Source organism: Macrotis lagotis, chromosome 4, assembly GCF_037893015.1.
Source record: "Macrotis lagotis isolate mMagLag1 chromosome 4, bilby.v1.9.chrom.fasta, whole genome shotgun sequence".
Taxonomy (NCBI): Eukaryota; Metazoa; Chordata; class Mammalia; order Peramelemorphia; family Peramelidae; genus Macrotis; species Macrotis lagotis.
In genome coordinates this window covers 125,307,517-125,322,886 of record NC_133661.1, presented here as the reverse complement: position 1 = coordinate 125,322,886, position 15,370 = coordinate 125,307,517, and the positions used below count along the sequence as shown (strand labels likewise).

The window sequence follows — 15,370 nt, the reverse complement described above, 5'->3', positions numbered from 1 at the left end:
AAAATATATTGTTTTTCTGTGTATTGCTTGATTGTTAATTCTCATTTATCTGCATTTGGATTATCTAATTTCTGACTTTCTCCCTGCCGTCAATATGCTTCTCCAGTTTGTACCTTCTAAAGTCTACTTGACACATGCTAAAGGAACACAAACTTATTCTAATATCAACCTAAGCAAAAAATTTTAAATATTTTTAAGGGTTTTTTTTATTTATTTAAGGCAATGGGGTTAAGTGACTTACCCAAGATCACACAGCTAGGCAATTATATATCTGAGGCCGGATTTGAACTCGGGTCCTCCTGATTCCAGGACTGGTGCTCTATCTACTGTGCCACCAAGCTGCTGCAAACTAAGCAAAATTAATTAGGAATTTGCTTCACAAAATGTTATAAAATATATCCTAAAGGCAATTAGGAATTGCTTTAAATCTGCTTTTTAGATTTTCTGAAAATAATTGTGACCATTGTAATCATTTTGATTATATATTCAGTACTTGATAAGTATTAGAAATCATATTCTACCAAGTTTCAGTTTTTCTTTTTGATGTCCTTCATTTTGAGTCATATTGGTGAAGTGAATTATTTAATTTCATTCTCCTACATTGCTTAGTTCATTTGTTTATGGTGAAATTTAGCCAATGAAATAAGCATTTGTCAAGGTGATAGGATTCATGTGCTTTGTGAAATCTGGTCTAATAAAATCTTTAGCTATTGGTTTTTTTCTAGCATATAATCTCTAGGCATACTAGAAATATGTATCAGAAAATACGTAATAATTTCACTCATATGTTTACTACTGTAGGGGGTGTTGGAGTTGGGTCTATGATGGCTATATACATTTATTATTCCTGTAGTCACCCAAGCCTGCCTGAAATTGCATCAAATAATGAAAGCTGATAAAAAAAAAACAAAAGATAGGCAAATTTTGAAAGTTGTACTATTATCAGAATTCCATAGATATTGAATTTTTATTAGAGTTCTAATTGAGTTTTCTTCCTAATTTTAAGACAGAAGTGAGTTATCAAGAAGCAAAAAATTAGAAGTAAATTAATTGGGTGGCTAGGTGGCACAGTGGATAGAGCACCAGCCCTGGAATCAGGAGGAGCTGAGTTCAAATTTGGCCTCAGACACTTAATAATTACCTAGCTATGTGATCTTGGGCAAGTCACTTAACCCCATGCCTTGCCAAAAAAAAAAAAGGAAGTAAATTAATTGCTCTCTTTGACTACTTATCAATAATTGAAAACTAACTTTTCATATCTAGTGGAATTATTTAGAACTAATTTTAAATCCATTTGGTAATGAGACACATTTAAAATCATTTACTATATTTGACCAGCTAAAAAGCTTCCAAGTAAGATATTGTCCTTTGACAAGATATTAGTAATAATTTGGATTTTGATAGACTTTTGGAAAGATTTGATTCTTGTAAAAACACTGATAGATGGGCCATCTCCGCCAGCATCTCCAGCAGCAGTGGCCATGCCAGCCCCACTGCCGACCAACTGCTGCAGTTGTCTGAGGGAAGGGTGATGGAGGGTGACATGAGTGAGGCAGGCGAGACCATCCCTCAGCCCCAGGCTTCTGCAACCACCAAAGACCCAGAAAAGAAAGTTCTTGCCACCAAAGTCCTTGGCACTGTCAAATAATTCAACATCAGAAACAGATATGGTTTTATCAATCAAAATGACACTAAAGATGTGTTTGTACATCAGACTGCCATCAAGAAAAATAATCCACAGAAATATCTCCATAGCATGGGTGATGGAGAAATTGTAGAGTTTGACATAGTTGAAGGAGAGAAGGGGCAGAAGCAGCCAAATGTCACTAGCCTAGATAGCATTCTTGTGAATGGTAGCCATTTATGCTGCAGATCGGCACCATTACCAATGTGATTATTATGGCCTGCTTCATGGGCCTCCTCAAAGTTACCCTGGGGAGGAGGAGGAAGGGACTGGCAGCAGTGAAGAATTCAATTTCCCTAACGCTGATGGGCTTGGAGTCAGCTGTTCTGTCAACAGTACTGGCAGCTGCGGTTCCTGCCATGCCACATGGGATAGATCTTTGACCGTCGTTCACAGGTCTTTCCCCATGCCAACAGTAGGCAGGGTGGTGAAATGGGGGGATGCAGGATGGATTCTCAGAAGGAACACAACTTCAGTCTTCAGCACACCAGAGTCCCAACTATTGTCCAATATATCGAAGGGGCCCTTCTCAACCATACCCTTTCCAAGCTACTGGAGAGGCAGAAGACAAGGACAACCAGCACAGAGCCAATGGCCCACAACAGCCATCAGTTCATAGGAGTTATCATTGCCAACCTTATCCTCCAAATGCTTCTTCACAAGATAGCAAAGAGGTGAATGAAGCATCAACTGAAAACCCTGCTCCAGCCACTCAGTAGAGCGTGAGGGCATAACTCTTTGTAGGCACCTTTACCATTACAGGTATACTAAAACAAAAAATGAAACCTTACAAACCCTTTACCAAAACCAAAGAATAATCCAAGCAATAAAATGGAATAATTAACCAAGATTTTTGAGAAGATCAGAACTTTTTTGTTCTTAAATTAAAAACATGGAAAAAAAATCCTTACCAGCAACCTGAGATCCCAAGAACAGCTGCACAAAAGATAATAGAAAAGGAACAACCTCTTCTTTCAGCAGCAATTGTGGTTTTTTCTGGCTTTACCATTTTGCTATTATGAATTGAAAAAGAAAATTATGGCACTAATTTTAAAGGGATGGATCCCAACCAAAGAAATTGTAAATGCTTTGTTTTATTTTTATTTTTATGCTGGTGCTAAACCTTTACAGGTGTGGTTTAATTTTTTCCTTTTGTCAATCCTGTATTTTCAGGATGTGGGGAGGAGAAATTTCCTGCTTTATATTATGTGACAACTATTGGAAAATGTGCAGTATGAATGACCTTCCTCAGAAATAAAATGATTTCACCCTCTGAGGGAACAAGGAAAACAAAAAACATTGATAGATTGACTACTGAACAAGCCTAGAAGACTTGGGCATTAGTCTTGGCTTTGTCATTTAGCTAGTGGTATAACTGTGGCCAAATCTTTCTCTTAATTTGTAAAATGAGATTATTATTACCCATCTCTTAGCATTGTTGTGAAGAAAGTTCTATGTAAATAATAAAACTTTACATAAAAGAGTGAAGTGTGAACCATAGTGTAACTTTTATTTATGTACAGGTTACTACAAGCTACCTCTACTAATAAGGAAGAATCTTCTAAGACAGAAGGAGAGCTAACACATTTTCTCTCTGAGTTCTACCAGAGAAAATCTCGAGAAGAATTTACTACAGTTGGTCAGGAAGATAACAAAAAGAAACGTATGTATAGAACAAAATTATTTTCTCTTTTTAAAATGAATATTTCCATATGCAAAGTAGAATGTACAAATTTGAATAACAGTGTATGAAAATATGAATGTCTATTCCCTACTTTCTTTTAAGCATTTAATAAATTCAACTCATTATTCAAATTTTTCTTGTTTCTATTTCCTTCTATATTCCTCTCTGCATTTTAAAAAAATGTTTGCTTCTCTCTTTTTGCTTTTTACCTTTATTTTTAAGCATTGCCATCCATCACAGCAAAAGTTATTCTTATTTGTAAGCCTTTTGAAATAATTGTATTTAAAAATATATTTTTTATAGTAGAAGCTAGTAGTTCTTGTGTGAGATCCTAACAATGGCTTCTTTTTACTTGAATTCTGGCTGCTTATAAATTTTTTTTTCTCTTTCCTATGGTAGCTCTGGATTTAGAGAATGATATTCTTGTGATTTATTTTCTTTTGAAATTTCTCTCAAATGATTGATGTATTCTTTTTAGCTTTATTTTGTCCTTGGTTCTAGTTGATAAAATGTAGTTTTGATGTAAGATTTCTTTTTTTTTTATTTAAAGCAATAGGGTTAAGTGACTTGCCCAAGGTCACACAGCTAGGCCATTAAATGTCTGAGGCTGGATTTGAACTCAGGTTCTCCTGACTCCAGGGCCACTGCTTTATCCACTGTGCACACCTACCTGCCCCTAATGTATGATTTTTGAAATAGTTTCCTGGATTTTTTTTTTAAATCATAATTTTCAGGTAGTCTTATAATTCTTAAAATTTCTTCTTATCTGTTTTCGAACTGTTGTTGACAGCAGATACCTTACGTTTTCTTCTGTTTTTTTTTTCAGTCCTTTGATTTTGTTCTAATATTTCTTACTGTCTAGTTCAGTCATTGATTTCTATTTATTTTCTTAATTTGGAGGCAGCGTGTTATTTTGGGAAGTTACTTATTCATTTTCCATTTTCTTCCAGAGGTTTTATTTAATTTTTTCTCTTCAGTTCTTCTAGGTGTTTATGTAGTCCAAGTAGAAAATCTTTTTTTTCCCTTTAAGTATCTACTTGGCATTGCTATAAGATTATTTTTTTCTTTCTAGGTTGGATTTTTGATTATCTTTAAATCTATTTATTCATCTCTCCAGTCTTAGTTCCTAAACTGAGGCTTTATACCAGGATCTTAATGCATTTTATAATTGGCCGTTTGCTTGATTTCAACATATATATATATATATATATATATATATATATATATATATATATATATATATATACTTGAGTTCCTGTGCTGACCTTCATCTCCTAGGTTTAGACCCACCCTAGATCTTTGAGTTCATAGTGCCAGATATTTAGTGCCCTCTGGCATCTCAGTACAGTGTGCTTAGGTGTCTTGGAGTCCCTGGACCTGGGGTTCTAGCACTTCAACTGGTTGATTGTGCTCTTGGGAGATTTCCATTCAAGAATAGAGGTGGAGGAGCTGGATATAAAGATTTGCAGGTTACTTATATTTCTGATCAGCCTCTGTTTACATTGATAGTTTTCTATCTAATTTCTTGGCACTGTTCCCTTTCTGTTTGATTTGTTTTTTTGCAAGGCAATGGGATTAAGTGGCTTGCCCAAGGTCACACGGCTAGGTAAATTAAGTGTCTGAGGCCGGATTTGAACTCAGGTCTTCCTGACTCCAGGACCAGTGCTCTATCCACTGTGCCACCTAGCTGCCCAGTGTTCCCTTTTCTATAGACTTTTGATTTCTGATGAGAATTATTCAATTTTTGTATGCAGTTTTGGAATAGATGAATGAAGTCAATTAACTTTATTTGCTCATTAGATTTTGTCACCACTATTGATCTGCTGTGATTTTTTTTAGGTTTTTATTAGAGTAGAGTCATGGAAACTGGACTACATTCAGACAGCCAAAAGTCAACAAAATTATTTTCCCAAGACAGTCTTCCTTGGAGCTATTGCTGTATTTTTATTAATATGTCTCTTTAAATAAATGTTGAAATAGAAAATTTCTAAGTGATGGGCAGTTTTTAGTGTCTAGAACTGGAATTAAATCTTCATTAGGGGGCAGCTAGGTGGCACAGTGGATAGAGCACTGGCCTTGGAGTCAGGAGTACCTGGGTTCAAATCCGACCTCAGACACTTAATAATTACCTAGCCGTGTGGCCTTGGGCAAGCCACTTAACCCCATTGCCTTGAAAAATCTAAAAAAACAAACAAACAAAAAATCTTCATTAGGATTGTCCTAATGTTTTAATAAAAAATGTTCAACATATGGAAACCTGAGATAATTTATATTTTCTCAAGATTTAGTAAAATCTATAAAAACTTACTAAGTTGTATCTGATCACATTGTGGTTTTTGTTGTTATTGCCATGCTTAAATGGAAGAAACTCCGTTTTTTCTCCTATTATATGACCCTTGTGTTTTTTGGTAATATTTAGATTTTATTGCAATATTTCTATAAAATGGATTAAATAAGTTTTTTATTGTCTCTAGAAATGAATTTTTCTTTCTTCCTTTGATATTTCTTAGGAGGGGTCCCTGGTACTCCAGTCAGACAAAAGATGAAGAGCATGTCACGTTCTCTAAAGATGTTGAATGTTGCAAGGCTGAATGTAAAAGCTCAGAAGCTTCAGCCAGATTGCAGCCCATCTTCTTCAACTGGGGAGAAAATAGTTCAAAAGGCAACCAGAAGGACTGAGGAAAAACTAGAAGAGAGAGGAAAAATGTTGAGAAGTTCTAAATCTAAAGGTACTTGTTATCCCCTCTACTTGGCTGAATCTGCATATAGATAGGAGCCATTGCAAAGGATTCCCTGGCATATATCTAAAAAGTGGTTTTTGTTGGTGTATCATTAAAAACAAGATAAAAGTTTAAAAAATAAAACAAAATTGTTGAGTCCTAGTGATATGCCTATTTTTGTACTGTGTGCTCTTAGTGATGAAAAAATACAGAATATTATCAAAAAGCTCAAAATTGAATTAGGTATATAGACCACCTACAAACAAATGGTCAACAGGATAAGATTGTAAATGTATAATGTAGGTTAATTTTAAAAGCAGAACTAGTAAAGCATATTAAAACAAAAAAGTCAAAGCACAAAAAAGGTTTTGTTGTTGTTGAAAGAAAATTATTATATTGGAAACTAATTTTAAAGAATGAATTTTTTTCTGTCATCTTGAACCAAATTTCCCGTTATTTATTCATTCATTCATACACATACTTATGTCTTAAATGTGCCAGTCTCCTTGACTTCTGTATACAAAACTATATGGTACCTCCCTAAGCACAAATTATAACAAAGTCTTTTTTAGTCTCTTAGTCTCTTATTCTCTAAAAAATCTGCCAAAAGTTTGAGTTTCACATGTGTCCTGAAATTAGTCATTTATAGATCTAGAGTACAAAGAGACCTTAGAGCCCATCTTGTCCACCCCCTTATTTTACAGCTTTATAAACAGGCTCAGAGAGATGCAGTGATTTATTCATTGACACCCAGGTGGTAAGTAGCAGAGCCAGTATCTGAATTTGGTCCTGTCCTTCCAAGTTCAGTGCTTTTATTTCCAGCAAGTCAGGAATCTCCAAAACAAAAGTCCTTTATAAAGAATACCCTGCTATAGAGATGGCTAGGTGGCACAGTGGATAGAGCACTGGCCCTGGAGTCAGGAGTACCTGAGTTCAAATCCAGCCTTTAATAATTACCTAGCTGTGTGGCCTTGGGCAAGCCACTTAACCCCATTGCTTTGCAAAAACTTAAAAAAAATACCCTGCTACTATTAGACTTGATTTACCTTTTACAAGTACCATTTAAAGTAGTGATCCAGCATAACTTAATGTCAAATTGATTTTTGTTCTCTTTCTGGCAACTTTTTAATCCTCCCATTTCAGATGATACAATAGGTCACACTCCCCGAGCAGAGTTGCAGCTGAGGCCTTATGCTACTTTTGTTAAGTATTAATCAGTACTTTCACAGATCAAGTTTAAGATGCATTGCCAGCTGTTTATGCTAAATATGCAAAGCATCAGTCTCAATTAGATTTTTAGATCTCAATGGTTTAGAGCTGAATATAGGGCCAGGACATCTGGTTGTTATTTGGGTCCAATGTCAATTTTTGTTTTTGATTACTGAGAGATAAAAACATTGGATAGGTGGAACTGGGAAAAACTATTATGGCAATAGCCTAAGGTTTGTAAATGAAGATAAAACTACCCTCAACCTCTCTTCAAATAAAGCTATTCAGGTGGGAAATCATTGAGCTTTCATGGGTGTGTCAGATTGATGTTGGGAAGGATTTCTAAGCAATGATCCCTTCCATGTCTTCTAAGGAGGACCTTAGTTATTTGTTAATCTGTTGCCTTGAGTTGTTTATTATCTGCCCAGAAAATAGAACTTAAAGAGTATACCTAGTGAATACTGACTGCATTTAATATAATTTTTATCTTTACAGATTTTAAAACTGAGGAGGAGCTTCTATCACACTTAGATGAAAACTACCAAAAAGCTGTGGCCACAGGAGAAATCTTAACACATACAAATGCCCAGAACATGATCTTAGCTATTAAAATGTTCCTGAAATCTAGAGGCACCAAAGACTTAGAAGTAAGGAACATCCCATGCTTCTTAAGGGTCTGAAATCAGCTCCCAAATTATGTTGTACCTGATTTAAATGCCACAAGATTGGAAAGTGAATTGATAAAAACCAGCGCCCATGTGACCCTTCTTTTGAGTCAATACCAATTATTGCTATTTTTTTCCATAGGTTTTCAGTTATGCTACTTCCTTGGAGAGCAGGTTCCAAAACTTGACACAATTGAAATAAATCTGGTTTAACCCACATAACTAATATTGTTTAGATAAATTCCTTCCTTAGACATTTTGTACTTCTTATCCAAAAAGAGGTGAAAAGATAGAAAGACCTTTCCCCAAATTAGATAATTATATCATCATTTTCTTTAGCTAAGAACTGCTTTGCTTTATTTTTTTTTCTTTTGGGTAAGTTTTCTTTGTTGTTGTTGTTGTTCATTTTTTTATTTTTTATTAGTTTTATTGATCCATTAATCCATTCTTTCCTTCCCTTCCTTCCCCCGTTAATCAATCATATTTGGAAATGTATGTCTCTTTCTGCATTTTAAGTCTATCACCTCTCTCTCTGCCAAAAGATGAATGGTATGTTTCATCATGATTCTTTTGGAATCATGTTTTATCATTGTGTTGATCTAAAGTCTTTAAAAATTGTTTTTCTCTGTAATGTTTTCATTGTATAGTTTGTTCTCCTACTTCTGCTCATTTTTTATTGCATATTTTCCCAGTTTATTCTGTATTTTCCCATTTTATCATTTTTATGGCAGTAATATTACCTTTTATTTACATTCTTCAGTCATTCCTCAAAAGGAGGATGATCCCTTGATTTCCAATTTTGGCTACCACAAAAAGAGCTGTGTTAAATTTTTTTTTAACATATAGATCCTTTTTGTCTTTGATGTCTTTGTGATTTGAAGACTGAATTGTGTGAAAAAAGCTATATAATGATTTTGTATCTACAGATGACCTGTCTAGATCGAGTGAAAAATAACCTCCTAAAGACCAGTAAAGGTCTTCGACAACAATTGAGGAAAAATCTGGACAAGGAAACCAAAGTCAGAGAGTAAGGAAATACTTTATTTACTTTACTTTAAAAAGGGAAGGAAAAAACCCATTAATGCTATTATACCATTTAAAACAGTTTGCCAGTTATTTGGGGGTATATGTGCTGGTAAATCTTGCATAGAGTTCTAACAGTATCTAAGTTACTTAGTAACTATATCCAGCTAAAGAGGAAATGTAGTAAAAAGTGTTTCTCTGAAATAGTTTTTAAGTTTTGTTTTATTTTTTAACAAAGAACTGTTTTTGCTATGGCTATTACTAGGAGTCAATTAAGAGAATAGCATGTATTTTCTCTTGCATAGGTATCAGCTTCAAGTGTTTCTTCGTTTGGAGATGTGTTTGCAGTGCCCTTCAATACAGAACAATATAGATGACATGGAGCACTTAGTAGAGGAGGCAAGTACACAGCTTAGCTTTATGTCAATAGAACTGCTGTATTAAATGCCTCCCCTTTTCTGAGTTAATTCTCTTTCCTTTCCTTTTTCTCTTTCTTCAGGTGACAGACTTGCTTCGAGCAGTTTGTTTAACTGAGGACCCAGCATACTTATCAGGGTTTTTGGAGGAAATTTTGGGATTGTAAGTTTGATAGACAATGAATTAGTTTTAAAGCTATCTTGTCAAAGTTTCTGTATGAATTCCATGGAATTCATAGACTTGAGAGTGTTAAAACTTAATGGAGAATGTTTAGCAAATTGAAGTTAATGTTGAATGGAAGAGATTTAGAGAAGAGCAGAATATTTATAATTTGTTTTGCATTTAAACAATCTATTCTACAGGTATATTGATTCCATTCCAAAGACACTTGGAAATCTTTACTATAGCCTGGGATTTGTGATTCCCCAAAAGCTGGCTGTCATCCTTCCTGCAGATTTCTTCAGTGATGATTCTATGACACAGGAGAGTGGATCACCAACCCTTTCTGTGCCACATACTCAGAGCACGGTATCAGTCAGCACTGAATCTGACCAACTGGAGGATCTGCGAAGCCGATCAGCCAAGAAAAGGTAAAAGTATTCCAATGTTTTATTAGAGCCATAGTCTTATCTTTATTTTCCCTACTAATGACTGAATAGTGTTTAGCTAATCTTGTGAATGATATACACCAATGATTCAAGATCCTTAAAGTTACCTTACAATATTCTGTATTCCACAGGGTATTCAGGAATTCTCCAATATTTTTCCATGTATATCTGAGTGCATCTAAGTTCCTTTCAGCCCAACTCTTGAACTAACTTTCTTCTCAACTTCATAATAATTTAAATGTACATTAAACTACTTCTGTAAATACTTATTTTGTTTGTCTACAAGAAGGGTCATCCTAAAGGAACACAAACTATACTGATTTTTGTTAGCTTATTTTTTATATTATTATTTGACCATAGCTAAACTGTTCTGAAACCTTTTCAGTTATTTGTCTAACTACTTCTCATTTTTTTAAAAATAGGAAACATGCATTAACAAGACATAGGAGTGTGACAGAAGCAGCACAAAATCTTCGGCAAATTGAAATTCCCATGGTTCCCAAGAGAGCTACCAAAAAAGTAAGGAATTCCCAAAGAAGAAAGAGAATAAATTAGGGAATTACACTTGTAAGATTATTCCAAACTGCTTTGAGTTAGAACATTAACTCATAATGTTTTACCTTTCATTTTCAAGAAGACCACAACATCAGGGAGGTAATGCCATGACAAGAATATGAATTGAATTTGAGTGAGGGGGTACTATGCTAAGTCATTAGCCTCACTTTCTCCTCCAAAGCCATCTAGGTCCAGTGACCAGATATGTATCAGGACAACTGGAGATTGTCCTGGATATGGGGCAATTGGGATTAAGTGACTTGCCCAAGATCACACAGCTAGAGGTAGTCAAGTGTTTGAGGCTGGATTTGAACTCTGGTCCTCCTGACTCCAAGGCCAGTGCGCCACCTAGCTGCCCTACATCATCTCATGAGTTGAAAAGGAATTAAAAGATAAGTAATGGCAAGGTCTCCAATAAGAAGGAAAGGTCTGTTGAATATTAATTTTTAGAGGGGTATATATAAAAGATAACATGAACACTAAATGATGAAAATTTGTTATCTGATTTACAACTGGCCAAAAGTACTCAAACCAGGGTTTGATATAGGGAAAATGTAACAAATTAGGATGAAAAAATCAATTTGAAAGTTCTTTTTTGGATTAGAGAAACGTAAAAGTGGCAATAACTAAAATCAGTAAATAAATTGATTAAGCTAAAGACCACATTAAATTCGAAAGATAGTATAATAGGGAGGTACAGGGAGCAAAGATTAAAGTTTTGATAATCTTTCTAAAATATACAAAAAATCATCTGGGAAATTGGATTTTATTACTACCAAAAAGCCATTTAAAAATCCAGGAGTAGGGCAGCTAGGTGGCACAGTGGATTGAGCACCGGCCCTGGAGTCAAGAGTACCTGAGTTCAAATGCGGCCTCAGGCACTTAATAATTACCTAGCTGTGTGGCCTTGGGCAAGCCAATTAATCCCATTGCCTTGAAAAATCTAAATAAATAAATAAAAATAGAAATTGGGACTCAAGATAGGTTTCCATGGAGAGAAAAAAAAAGAGCCAAACACAGATTTGACAATTTTCTCTCTTAATAAATTAATTCTTTGGATAGAGCTTAAATGAATTAAATGTGGAGAACTAACTCCAGGAAAATTAGTCTTTAAACTAGTAACCTTTTCTATGTTTTTAGATGCTTATAACTTACCACTTGAATTTAGTGTGGAATTTCTTTAAGTTAGTGTTTGGAATTGCTTAGTATAGATTCCTGAAAAGATGAGTGGTATACTTTAAATGTGAATAAGTTAAAAATTTTAAATATCCTAGCTCCTTAGTATTTATGAAATTCAGATCCAAGGGACCTCACCTGGCCTCAATTCTGGCAGATATGATCTACCTATTAATTTCAAAATTATTCATTATCATTTCAGTTGCCACTTATACAGACCTTCTGAAGAAGAAATCAAAAAGAGTCAGGGCATCAGGATTTTTCTCTCAGAATAAAAAGTGACTTCTCATGTTAACATTACTGTTATAGCGAATTAAAATGAGAGCAGTCTTTTTCAGACAATTGTTCCCTGTGAAAGGATAAATTACTATGACCATTATTTAGGGTAAATCTGGTGCTTTCAAGTGATCAATTAATGAACTCAGGAAATGATATTTGAAAAACTTGAAAACTAATAGGACTAATTAATATGAGTGATTTTGATAGAGGGAGGAAAAACCCAATGACAACAGCCCCTCCTGTTAATCCACATGGAACTTTCATACTTTTGTTAGTAATGAATTCAGAAAATTATTTTTATCAGATTTTCTATAACTTTCAGGAAAACTTTCATCCTGGTCATCAGAAACTGCCACTCCCAGTAAAAGATTTGGTTCAAGGTATGTTTCTTTGTTTCCTTTGTAGAGCACTAGCAAAGTCATGTTAATTATATATTGCAGGCAGTTGAACTATGTAGGATTTAAGATTTAACTTTTGCCTTTTGGGTAAGAGAAGTCAGATGTCTGGTACTATTTTATAATGGAGGTAAAATTTCATCATGGACCATTTGAATCTTCAGCACAAATCCATAGCATAACTTCTTTAAGATTAATGATCAGGAGTGTCAGCTTTAATCAAGAATGGGGAGCCTTCAGCTTTGATTTCATCGAATTAATGGATTAGGTATCAAAATAAAATCTTTAGCATCTATATCACAAGAGGCCACAAGAGAGCAACATCATACCATGGAAAGTTCTGTCATTCTGTCTCTGTGAGAATAGGTTCAATAAGGATTTGACTATGGCCATCCCTAACTTCTCTTCAGTTTTTTTTTTTTTGGTCCATAATGCAAAACTTTTATATATATATATATACATACATATATGTATGTATATATATAAAATTACTTTGTTGTATTTATTGAATAAAGTTTTTTATATTATTTTTATATTGTTTATTTCTAAATATATCCTTCTGCTCTTCCCTTATCCTTTGAGCCTTCCATTATAACAAAGACTAAAAAAGAAAACAAGTTCAGGAAAACCAACAAACACATCAACCATGTCTACTAGTATATGAATATTCTATACTCATAGTGAAATAAAAGGGAAGTCCTCTTTTGGTGAAAAATTGTTCACTTACTGATTTCACATAGGACATTTTATTTAGCCATTTCCCAAATGATGGATATCTTCTAGTTCTTTGCTACCAAAAAGAATGCTGCAATTCTCGAGATCAGATCTATATCAGTGATATTTGATGCAAGATTTTTTCCACTTAGTAGTTTCCCCTCTTATCCAAATTGCATTAATTTCATTAGTGCAAAAGCTCTATTTTATCTTTTGTAGTTTCCTCTATCTCTTGTTTGGTTACTGATTTTCCCCCCTAGCTGAAACTATAAAAGATAGATATCCAATCTTATCCCTTCTCTCTTGCTCTCTTTTTTTTTTAATGACGTGATCTTTTGTGTTCAGGCCATGAATCCATTTGAATTTATTTATTTATTTATTTATTTGTTTGTTTGTTTAAGTTTTTTGCAAGGCAATGGGGTTAAGTGGCTTGCCCAAGGCCACACAGCTAGGTAATTATTAAGTGTCTGAGGCTGGATTTGAACTCAGGTACTCCTGACTCCAGAGCTGGTGCTCTATCCACTGCACCACCTAGCCGCCCCCCCATTTGAATTTATTGTGATATATGTTATAAGATGTTTAATTTAAGATTAACATCTCCCAAATGACTCTCCAATTTTTATATTGTTCTTGTTCCTCAAGGAATTTTTTTCTAGTTTATTTATTGGGTTATTGAATTTGAATTATTTCTCATACTTCTTTATCTAATCTGTTCCAATGATCTACTCTTCTATTTTTTAACCAGTACCAAATAGTTTGAGTAATTACTATTTAATAATTTGAAATATATAAATGCTATTGAATATTTTTATATTCCCTATTCCTATTATAGTAAAGATGCATAAATATGTATGGTTATGTAGGAAAGAACCCAAAATTGTTCCCTAAAGGGATCTCAAACTTATAATACTTAAGTTGGGAATGCTTCTCAGATTTCTCTACAAATAGTCAAATACACAGTGATTTTGGAGTTATCACCAAGTCTTGGGGGGAAGGGGGGCTAGATACACAAATTCTTAGTGCACTTTCCTCTTATTTTGTCTCCTCCTTGTAATAAAAAAATTCATCCATGTAACTTTGTATTCTTGATTTCATTTGACATTCACATAAAAATTCTTATGCATTTACCTTAAATATTTTTTACTGACAATGCATAACTAAATCTTGTTGTCTACAGTGAATGAACATACAAATGCTCAACTATTGAACCAATAGGTTCCTGAAATATCCTTGGAGTTTATGGTAATATATTCATTCAGTTCCAGCTGAGTGCTAGTCTTAGTTGATTTTTTTTTTTTGCTTCTCATCAAAATGATTTTACCTGTGAAGAGTTTTAAAAACTACCTTATAGAGGTAGCCCAATCAGCCTTAAACTAAATAAGGTAGGCTAGACAGTGAAGAAGGATGTGATGGAGAGTAGTCAGAAAGGTGTGGTTATATTATTTTATTTACATTGAAATAAATGCTCTTTCTCATTTTACTATTTTCCCTTCCCTTTCTGCTCTTTCAAATCCTCTCAATTGTCCCCCATGCACAACTTATACAAACTCATCTTAGGGATAATTTGTGTATGGGATAAAAATTCACTTAAAAAATATAGAGACTCCTCTGAGCAAAAAGAAAAAAAGTTTATTTTGGCTTTTCTTGAGAAAAGGGCACACTCCAAGTTCCACAAAGGTGGTAGTGAAGATCAAGGAACTGTCCCAAATTGACAGTCAAGCAAGAATATATGGCCTAACTGGATCCTGAAAATCCACCCCAGCAACAAGAAAAAAATGAAAGATTTTCATAAAATATTACCTCACTATTCAGATGGTGAGAACATCAAAAAAAGACTTATAATGACCTTCTATGTCTATCTAAATGAAATAATGTCTGAATGTGCAAGGTCTTCTACTATCCTCCTAGTCAATAAAAATAGTCTTATCAAACAAGAGGTTTATGAGCTTCTTTGGAATGTAAGGTTTTTCTGATGGGGAAAAAGTCTACTATCCTTTTAGTAGTCAGTAAAAGTAGTATTGTCAAAAGTTAGGAGAGTGAGCTACCTGTTTGGAATACAAGGAGCTTTCTTCTAGAAATAGTTTAAGAATAATAGTTTGTTCTTTCTTTAATATTTCTTAATCCTGAGAGGATTTCATCCTGAAATAGTTTTATTGGGAATATTCCACTTACTTGGTATAGTGGATAGAGTACCAAACTTGAAATCGGGAAGACCTAAAATTGAATCCTGCATCAAGCTTT

At 34.2% G+C, this 15,370-nt stretch overlaps 1 protein-coding gene and 1 pseudogene across 2 annotated transcripts in view; both read left to right on the top strand.

The window, feature by feature from the left end:
* TICRR (TOPBP1 interacting checkpoint and replication regulator) overlaps window positions 1-15,370 on the top strand; it is a 46,609-nt gene that overhangs the window by 14,052 nt on the left and 17,187 nt on the right. For both annotated transcript variants that reach the window (XM_074234103.1, XM_074234104.1), the window contains exons 6-14: window positions 3,208-3,347; window positions 5,879-6,097; window positions 7,793-7,944; window positions 8,889-8,989; window positions 9,291-9,384; window positions 9,485-9,564; window positions 9,765-9,992; window positions 10,433-10,529; window positions 12,343-12,400. In XM_074234103.1, the coding sequence (XP_074090204.1) occupies window positions 3,208-3,347; window positions 5,879-6,097; window positions 7,793-7,944; window positions 8,889-8,989; window positions 9,291-9,384; window positions 9,485-9,564; window positions 9,765-9,992; window positions 10,433-10,529; window positions 12,343-12,400 (1,169 nt within the window). The remainder of the gene's footprint in view (window positions 1-3,207; window positions 3,348-5,878; window positions 6,098-7,792; window positions 7,945-8,888; window positions 8,990-9,290; window positions 9,385-9,484; window positions 9,565-9,764; window positions 9,993-10,432; window positions 10,530-12,342; window positions 12,401-15,370) is intronic.
* Window positions 5-3,195, top strand: LOC141521486 (Y-box-binding protein 3 pseudogene; annotated as a pseudogene).